General features: G+C 42.0%; 1 protein-coding gene across 1 annotated transcript; it reads left to right on the top strand.

The window, feature by feature from the left end:
* Nucleotides 1-761: 761 nt before the first annotated feature.
* LOC145803425 (uncharacterized) lies at nucleotides 762-1,792 on the top strand. Its single transcript, XM_082896695.1, has 2 exons — nucleotides 762-1,139; nucleotides 1,718-1,792. The coding sequence occupies exons 1-2, from the start codon at nucleotides 762-764 to the stop codon at nucleotides 1,790-1,792; spliced, it is 453 nt and encodes a 150-aa protein (XP_082752821.1).
* Nucleotides 1,793-10,113: the final 8,321 nt, after the last annotated feature.

Here is a 10,113-nt window from a genome sequence, read left to right as displayed (position 1 = left end):
TTCGAGCAGGTCAAGTAGTACTTGCAGAATAAACCTGTATTATCACTGCCAGAACCGGGGAAGCCGTTGACCTTGTACCTATTGGTAATGGATTCGACCATGGGGTGCATGCTAGATCAAGAATTAGAAGCTAAGGTGGAGAAGGCCATCTATTATCTAAGCAAGAAGATGCTGGATTACGAGACCCGTTACACTTTCCTCGAGAAAGCTTGTTTAGCTTTGGTATGGACAATGAGGAAGTTGAGGCACTACTTGTTAGCTCACTTTGTAATTCTGGTTTCGAGATTAGATCCCATCAAATATCTCTTTGAGAAACAGGTGTTTACGACTAGGTTAGCTCGTTGGCTGCTCCTTCTCTCCAAGTTTGACCTCAAATATGTCACACACAAATCAGTCAAAGGGAGAGCAGTAGAAGAATTTTTGGCAAACCACCCAGTGGAAAGAGATGAAGCAGTAGAGTATCTATTACCAGATGAAGATATTCTGCAGATAAAAGAGGAAACATGGACAATGTACTTTGATAAAGCCGCTAATCAATATGTTTATGGAATTGGTGTGTTGCTCATAGCACTCGATGATGCCCATATACCCTTGGCTCTCGAACTCCAGTTCAGAGTGTCCAATAATGAAGCAGAATATGAGGCGTGTTTCTTGGATTGGAAGTTGCCTTAGAACTAGGGAAAATAAGATTGGACGTCATCGGAGACTCGAACTTGGTTGTTTCTCAAGCCAACGGAGACTGGAAGGTCGATGAGGAGAAAATGAAGGTTTATCATCAGACCCTGGACATTCTAATTCCGAGGTTTGAAAAGTTGACATTTACACATTTGCTAAGAGAGAACAACCAGTTCGATGATGCATTGGCAACTCTATCTTCCATAATAGCCATCCCACTTGGAGTCAAGATGCATCCAATTATCATTGAACAGAGGTATGCACCTGCTTATGAGACCATTGCCACGATAGATGAGGTTCAAGACAAGAACCCCTGGTACTACAACATTTGGAATTTTCTGGAAAAGGATACATATCCGCCAGGGGAAAATGCTAAGGATAAACGGGAAATACGATGTCTGGTCATCCAATTCATCATCTACGGGGATAAGCTATACAAGAGAGGTCATCTAGGAATGCATAAGGTATGCGTCGAAGAAAAAGATTCAAAGTGTATCATGGATGCCATCCATGGAGGAGAATGTGGATCACACATGAATGGTGTGATGCTGGCTCGAAAGATCCTCAGGAAAGGCTATTATTAGTCAATTATGGAGGAAGATTGTATCAATTTTGTTCAGCAATGCCACAAATGTCAAATTTACGCCAATCGCATGAATATACCACCATCAAATCTTTACAACATGACTTCGCCATGGCTTTCTAAATATGGAGAATTGACGTCATCAGGGCAGTCTCACCAAAGGGTTCAAATGGACATGAGTACATTTTAGTGGCGATTAACTATTTTACCAAGTGGGTGGAAGCTCAGTCTTACTCTGTGTTGAAGGCATCACATGTGGCCAAGTTCATTAGAAACAACATCATCTGTAGGTATGGGGTACCAAACGAGATCATCTCAGACAATGGTTTGCACTTCAAGAAAGAGGTGGTTGATTTTCTCGAGAAATACAACATGGCTTTTCACAAGTCATCAACATATAAACCATAGACCAACAGAGCTATTGACACCACTAACAAAAATGTTAAGAACATCCTGTAGAAGATGGTTGAGACTTACAAGGATTGGCTGGATAAACTACCATTTGCACTCTGGGGCTACATAATGTCAATTTGAACAGCTACAGGGGCAACCCCCTATTCTTTAGTGTATAGCTATTCTGCCAATTGAGATTGAAGTACTATCGCTGAGAATTATGGCCGAGTGTCAGATAACAAAGGCGGATTAGCAGCAGAGCAAGTTGGAAGAATTGATGTTGTTTGACGAGGGGAGGTTAAAGGGGTTATATCATATCCAAGGGTATCAACGTAGAATTGCCAGGGCCTTCAACATGAAAGTTAAATCCATAAATCTCAAAGAAGGAGATATGGTGCTCAAGAACAACCGAGCCCCCATCCATGACCCTAGGGGCAAGTTCAGACCCAAGTGGACTGGTCCTTACATCATCAAATCTATTTGGTCGGGAGGAGCAATTATTCACATGGATCTAGATGGCTTGGAGTTTTCGCAGCCGATCAACATGGACAAGTTGAAGAAATACTATCCCTGAGAGGGTTGCTAGGCCAAAAACCCGAAAGGGCAACCTAGGTAAGAGTTAGAGTATGAAAAATTTGAAATAAGAAAAACAGAGCTTGCAAGGTCAAAAACCTAAGAGGGCGGCTTTGGTAAAAGTTAGAGTGCAAAAGGAGAGTGTTAATACACAAGAAAACTCGAACTGAACTACGTAAGGCTTGATTCCCATCTTTGGGATACGCAGGCAACTTCATCCCGAAGTTCAGCCATAACCATCTCCAACTCAACTATCTTATCTATTTTGGTTGATCAGTCCATCTTTCTTTGTCATCTGATAACTTGGTTGTGTTACCTCCATTTGGCAAAAAGGTCAGTGGTAAGATAAAGCAATGATGGTGTATGCAGTTGTGGGCAGTATGATCTTCTGATTTAGGGTTATACATCTTAAGGGCCGATTTCGTATGTGTTAGGTAGTGACCGTTTTTGAAAATTGTTTTGAAAAGGTTTGATAAAATTGATTTTCTCAAAATTTTACCTTTTTCAACTCATACCATTTTAGACCAAAAAGGAAAATTTTTAGTACTTACAACTTTAATTCAATTGATTTCAACACAAGTACATTCTCAACTCTCTGGTTAAATCAAAGTTGTTTTTACATCATAAAAATTGAAAAGAAATGTCAAAGCCATAAACTAGGGGTATAGATAGGTTAGGTGGTTCTATGTCTTCTGCTTATGCTCGCGGAAGTCTCTGCGGCTAAAGTTGGCCCAACCTGTGCCTTGTCCTCGAGCCAAGCCAAGCACTCGTCAAAAAGGGCATAACTGAAGCTACGGGCAAGGCCAAAAGTTTTCTTTTCCTCTAAGCAACAAGGTACCAAGCCAAGTGCAAAGTACGAACTGGAAATGGATCTGGTATTCCATCACTTCCTCCGGACAAGTCTGATTGTGTGCAAACTGGCGTTTGAACCGGAATGGAATAAGAACTCATAGTGCATGAGGCCAATCAACTATATACTTAGCTGTCGGGACATGTTGTAGTCCATCTCAGCCACACTAAGCCAGGGGCAATGCCAAGTGATGTCAGCCATATATCTGCTGCATATCCAGTCACACCACAATCCTTCTGAAGGAATGTACACTAGCTGTTGGTGAAAGAAGTAGGCTCTAGCCAAATACTTGGGACAAGGGTCCACAACTTTTAACTTATCCATCAACCACACTTTGGAAGGGATGAAAAATAAGAGAGATTAAATAATAGAAAGATATATGTTGAGGGAAAAGTAAGAAAAGGGTTTCGAAAGAAAATAGAGAGTGAGTACCGAGTGATGTGAGAATCATAAATAAGAAAAGGTGGGAAACAATACCTAGAAAAGCAGTGGACTCCCTACAAACTGAGTAATCTCTCACTAATGAAAAGCATCTAAACCCATCAGGGTCTCGACCAGCGCCAAACCAATGCAACTCTTACCCACTTTTAGACGTTGGGTCACTTCGATCAACCCAATGTTGGCTCTACTGCAACTAGGGGCAAGAAGGAAATGTGCAAGCAAGCATAAATAGAGGGCATGTTGGCGATGACCTTGCTAGAGAAGGTCACCCCTATTTCCAATGCCCGAAAATCGACGAACCAAACCGGGAATATCCAACTTCCTATTGTAAGCCAAGGACCAAGCCTCACGTAAAGTGAGCCCACACATCCATTCTAGGGCCCATGCATGGCCAAAATAAGGTTAATGATCTCCTCATCACGCTGAGAGTCCATTATATCTTGAAATTCTTTGAGCGTAGGACACATTTCTTGTGCTCCAAAATGAAATACATGTGTAATCAGGTTCTAGCATCGAACCACGGCGTAGAGGAATGGAAAACAAATTGAAGTACGGCTCAATGAAAAAATCACATTTATGCCAAAACCCCAAAAATTTACCTTTTCTATGCGTCCAAGCGGGCTATCCAATCCTTGAGCTTCTCGACAATTTTTTTTTAGCAAAAACAGCAGCAAGAATGAAGTTTTGTCGAAGTACAATGAAGGAAGACCTTTTGTGGAGGATAAGGTTGTGTGAGTGGATGCCAGCTGTCAGCTAGCTATCTAGCCCCAACACTTGGCCGGTCGGCCACCTCTCCTGACTGGCCATTCCTGGCTGCAGTGTTTTGTTCTGGTCACTTTGCTTGGAAGTCTTCTTTTGAGTCTTTTTGTTTTAGCAATCGTAAATAGCTGTGTTTAGGTTGTTTTTCGTTTGTTTTTCATTTATCGAGTTGGATTTTTCATTTTGGGTCAGTTGTCGGCTCAATATCCAGTTATAAACATCATTCAAATACAAGCATTTTGACATTTGGTTCCAATTTTATGCAAGTATGGTGCCAATCTAGGGATGATGTGCAAAATGAAACTCGTTTTCTAAAACTGCAGGGTTTTACCCTGATCATAGGGTTTTAAAAAGTAACAATCCTATTTGAAGCTATACAAGTGCTAAACTACCAAAACAAAAGAAAAGAAGCAAAATAGTACAAAAAGCTACATTAGTCGCATCAGATGGCTCGAGAGGCCCTCTTCATCCTCTTTCGCGGAGGGGACTCAGGGGCAATATCACCGTCGGCACCGCTATCATCAGAGGAGTGGAACTCCAAGCCAGAGCCGACATCCCCCTCTTCACGCCCTAACTCAGAGCCGGTCTCAGTATCCTCCTTGCTCCCTAACCCCGAGTCACCATCATTGTCTTCGTTCTCAAACTCAGAGCGCCTGCTCGTTGCCTTCTCGGTGCCGCTAGTCTCAACGTCATCTCCACTCAAAATTGGCTATGTGGAGGAGGAGGTCTTCTTTATTTGGGACTCACTACTCCGACTCCGAGCACCCCCAACTCTACCGCGTGTTGGGGCTTGCCTGTCTCTCATCCCTATCGCTGGAGGAAGTGCCACTAGTGTCGCTGGTGCTGCTGGCGCTACTGGTGCCTTCGGTGCAAGTGGAACCTGAAAATAAGAATTAGAGTATCAAAACATAGTATGACTATGATGCAGAATACATATTCAGTATGGGTGAGTGTAGACGTCAGTACAGTGTGATAATTTAGAATATAGATCAGTATGAGTATGATACAGATTCAGTATGAATATGCTGCAGATTTAGTATGAGTATAATACAGATTCAGTATGAGTATGGCATATCAGTATGGTTTGATGAGCTGATTCAGTATGAGTAAGGTATATTTGTACTGTGCAATGTAGAGTTTGTATGGGTATGAATTAGAGCAGCCAGGTGCATGAGGAAAGGAAATGGAGAATACTTGGATACTGTGGAGAGTAAACAACGTCTCTCTCCGTTGTACCATCTGGATGGGAGAGGTGAAAAACTGGAGGAGGCTATCCGTGTACTCCAATGGCACTTGCAAATAAGTTTGAACATCAGTATACAGAAAAGGGAATGTGAACTATAAACTGCGAGACAAAGTAGATACTTGCTGCATCTTAGGGTCTTTGATGTATCCATGCTCTCCCTCCAGTGGATCGATCGGAATCTGATAGGTCATCCTGCTCAGCCGCCAGCATAGGATCGTAGTCGGAATCACTGGCAAACTGGCTACGTACACTGCAGGAGGAGCCCTACCAACATCAGCCTCAGTGGCGTGAATAATGTCTCCAGCCATGGGGGCACCTACAGCATCACCCACGCGAACTCTGATCAAGGGTGGCATTAGATGAGTCCTGATAAAGGCGCATAATCCTCAACCCCTCGAAAAACATCGGCGTCCTGCCATGTAATGTACGATAGCCTCAACTTATCAGCTGTCCTCATGGATGCCAGGGAAGTGTAAGAACAACCGGAGCAGGTAGGCCCAGTGTCTGGCACACGAACCGCTCTCCCAAATTCCAAGTCTGGCAGAAAGGGCCCTCCAATAGGATCCGAAATCGGGAAGTAGCCCTGGACTCGGCATACTCATCCCATATCTCGGCCAACATCACCACCCAGGGCTACCCACGCTACCTGCAAATAAGGAATGCATAGTTGTTAGTTGTCATTTGTTTCAGTTGTTAGAGCAATAGCATTAAACTTGGAAATGGACCAAAAGTAAGTATGGTACCTCTTGCACCATCACTATGTCAAAGTATCGGTAGTAGTAGGCGAAGGTGGTATCGTCACAGCGCCTGGGGCGACATCTACCGTCATACTGCCGGGAGTAGGGTACGGCTGGCACTACCTCGCCCCTCAGCACTAGGGCAAGGAAAGCTACAAGGCAAGGATAATTTGTAAATCAACAAGCAGAAGTAGAGATAAAGACAAAAGTGCAAAACAGAAATCATAAGGAACAAGCAAAGAACTGAAATTAAAAGAAAGTGCAGTGTGTACCTTCCAAGCTCTCCAGTAGCCTCTGACCTTGTTTCCCTTCTTATAGGAATCAAAGCTCATGTACCCGTATAGGGTGGCGAGGCCAGCACCACCCCAATTATAGAACCGCACCTGGGGCATGACCACAAGGGCGCTTAGAAGATACAAACCTATGGTATTCCACTTGTTCACAAAGCAAGGTGGTACCGAGAAGGTAGATTAGAAATTCGCGGGTATATTGCTCAATCTCCTCCTGAGTCTTAGGGTGGCTCCCATGGAAATGGTCATAGAACCAGCTACATCAGATCATAGCTGGCCTGTTCAATGGAGGGAGTGCCCCGAGCAGATGTATCTATGTAGCCTCCCACTCGCCCATGTCCATGTCGAAAGGGATCGGATCACCCCCTACTCTCAAGCCGATGATCATCGAGAAGTCATACGGAGTCATCGCCATCTCCTCGGTGGAAGAAAAGTGGAAGGAGTTGGTGGTGTCCCACCACCTCTCCATCAAAGATTCGAGTAGAGCCTGGCTGGCCAGCAAAGTTAAAAGCCTGTAGCAAAATACACCGAAGCCTGCCTCGTCAACTAGCTCGTGGACCTAGACAGGGAGCTCATGATACCAATCTCTAGCGGTCACCACCCCATATCCTTTCCAAAAGAGAGCGACACCCTGTATTGAAAAGGAAATATGAGTATGTTAGATGCAAGACAAATGAAAGAAAGTAATGAAATGACAAAACAAGCAAAGTGCATGAAAGTTTGTACCTCAACAGCATCGTGAGAAAGATGGGAGGCCCGCTCTCTCAACAAGACGTCCTCAGGCATGCCCATGGCAAAATCCTCGAACCGCAGCATCCCCCTGGGGGCCATCGCATGTGTCTGGGTGAGGTATGTGGCTGGATCAAAGGGTCTTACCCTCAGCGGTGGCAACTTCGACTTATGCCTTGGAGGGTATATCTCCTCTGGCTCGATGTCAGTGGCGATGTCCTCTGCCGCACCTCCAGTCTCGTTAGCTACTGGCTCCTCAACCTCTTCTTCGCTTAAGCGTCAATTGCTGTGCTCGAGCGGTAATATCTTTTGTTTCTGGTCGCTCGAGCTACACTTCTTGCGCTCGAGCGGTCTGTTCGGGATCAACAAGTTTAAAACCCACTTTTTGCTTATTTTCTCTCACTCATCTCTTCTTGTCCGAAAACCCTACCCACAAAACTTTTGATTTCATCTCATTACACCAAAGATCCACCTTAGATGATCCAAGATTAGTGAAGGAAGAGTGAAGATTGTTCCCTTTACCAATTAGATTGCGAATTGGTTGGAGTTCTTGCTTGGGTCTTCCTTGTTGGCTTTCATCCTTGAGGTAGGGGGTTCTCTTAACTATAAATATTTATGCTTTGATGTGATTTGTTTTTATTTTTTTTATTTTGGGGTTTTGAGTTGATTTCGAGTTGGAAATCTTCAATGGTAAATTGTTTATGTACAAATGAGAGTTTTCACTCATATCTTGAAAATGTTTTGAATGTTTTGGGTAGATTAATGAACTGTGAGGTGTGATTTGGGAATTTAACAAAGAAATGGGAAAAACTCCCAATTTTTCTTGAAACCTTAGTTTTGAAATTTGTTCAATAAAGAGTGGTATTGCTCAATTGATTTTAAAAACATGAAATTGGGCTAGTTTATTTGTCTTGGGGTTGAAATGTGAAGTATATAGTTGTTGTAAGGGCAAATCATCTCATAGTAATATTAATGTGTACAAAGGGGTGGAAGGGGTTTTAATCAAAGGAGGGTTGAACTAATTCGTGTTTTATGTTGAGATGTCATTTGATATTCCTCAAGAATAAATATGCAGAATGAATTGTGATTTGTGATGATGGAGATTATTTCCCCAATTTTGTGTATTGATCACTTGTGTAATTAGACTATGCTTTGGGTTAAATGTGAGTACTTGAGAAGTCACGCATTGTATTGCATCTAGATAATTCTTGATCAAATATAATGTAATTTAAAAAGAGGATATGTGCATGATTGTGAAAGTGTTTCACATGTGTTGAGGTACCCAATTGCCCTTTCGTGCTCGAAGGCTGGCAAATGTGGGGTGTTAATGGTATTTTGGTAAATGTACCCAATTGCCCTTCCGTGCTCGGTGGCCGGTAAGTGTGGGGGAAACGTTGAAATGATTGATGGGTGTCCACTTGTCCCTTCATGCTCGGTGGCCGGAAAATGTAGAGGAGTCTTTAACAGAAACAGGTCTCCAATAGCCCCTCCATGGTTGGTGGCCACTAAATATGTAGGTTTTTGAAAAGGTAAGAGGTGCCCACTTCCCCTATTGTGCTTGGTGGCCAACAAATGTCGAGGTGTTGAGATATATATGTCGAGTTTAACACAAATAAACAAAAGGTGTTGATTTCAACAACTATGATTGTGTTTGGGTTAACATGGGCTATAAATTAAGCGTTTCATAAACTGAGTTCCAGACATTTTAAGTTATATGCATGGCACGGCATGACATTGCATGAACATAAATCATATTGAACATATATATTTAAAGTGGTTAAGTTTATCTCCTACTGGTTGTCAAAGCGCACTCCTTTTTTATGGGCTGGATATTTTCAAATTTCAGGTGATGAAGATGAACTAAGACATAGTTGAAAGTGAATGAGAGCCACTGTAGGGCGTTGAAGCGTCCTAGATATTATTACTTGTTGCTGTTAAGTTTGTGTATTAAGTAGGATTTTCTTGTTGAAGCTAAGACCCTTGTTTGAAAGGTGTAAGCCCTTATGGCAAATGGAAATTTATAAATTTATATTCAGAGTGTTTGTAAGTGTATTTGTATGGGTATGTATTGGATTTCTGCTCTAGAATTATGATTCTTATTCCTTGTGTATATCAAGGATAAGTTGTCGGATGATTATCATAGATTGATTATAAATTTTGTGGTTTGAATATTGGGGTGTTACATGCAATGGAGTACTTGGTGAGCATATTTGCTTTTAGCATAATGTATGTTCATGTTATTTATCATATCCATCATCATACCATGAGGCTAGATGCTTAAGTGAAATATTTGTATAAATGCCAGCGAATGGAGGTTGTGTTACTTGTGTTGGAATGCTGTTGAGTCTTGTGGTGCTGATTTTTATTTTTTTTATTGGGAGTTGTACAAGAGATTTTCCAAAATGCATGAAATCAAAGCATTGCCAGAACAAGTGACACAGTCTATATTTATTTGCCTCAGATAGTACTAATAGAATTATTAAAACCAGAACAATGATATATGAAGACTATACAAATCACATCATGACTTAGTGGAAGTTGATCGTTTGATCGGGTGAGTGGGGGTGTTCAATTCATAACCTTCCCTCCTTATACCTAAGTTCCTGAGCTGAGGCGTTTTGGTTATGACGAACAGTAGCCTTTTCCATGAGTCATGGGTTTCCTAGTTGTGGCGACCCTACCACATATAATATTTTATATTTAATTGATCAAGGTGATTTGGATTTTAATTAATTATTATTTTAATTTAATTGTGGAATTGATGAACAATGTTGGTATTAATTTGTATGCAATTCTATAAAAGAGCTATTTCGGAATTAGAAATTAAAAGCTTAAGT

The sequence above is a fragment of the Camellia sinensis genome, chromosome 12 (genome assembly GCF_055761805.1).
Source record: "Camellia sinensis isolate YWXY chromosome 12, ASM5576180v1, whole genome shotgun sequence".
NCBI lineage: Eukaryota > Viridiplantae > Streptophyta > Magnoliopsida > Ericales > Theaceae > Camellia > Camellia sinensis.
This window is presented reverse-complemented; position numbering and strand designations above follow the sequence as displayed.

Bases quoted from the DNA above. Each gene is read 5' to 3' on its own strand.
- LOC145803425 (XM_082896695.1), top strand. From the start codon at position 762: ATGAAGGTTTATCATCAGACCCTGGACATTCTAATTCCGAGGTTTGAA. The intron at 1,140-1,717 runs GTATGCGTCGAA...AACATCCTGTAG, and splicing joins GTCATCTAGGAATGCATAAG to AAGATGGTTGAGACTTACAA.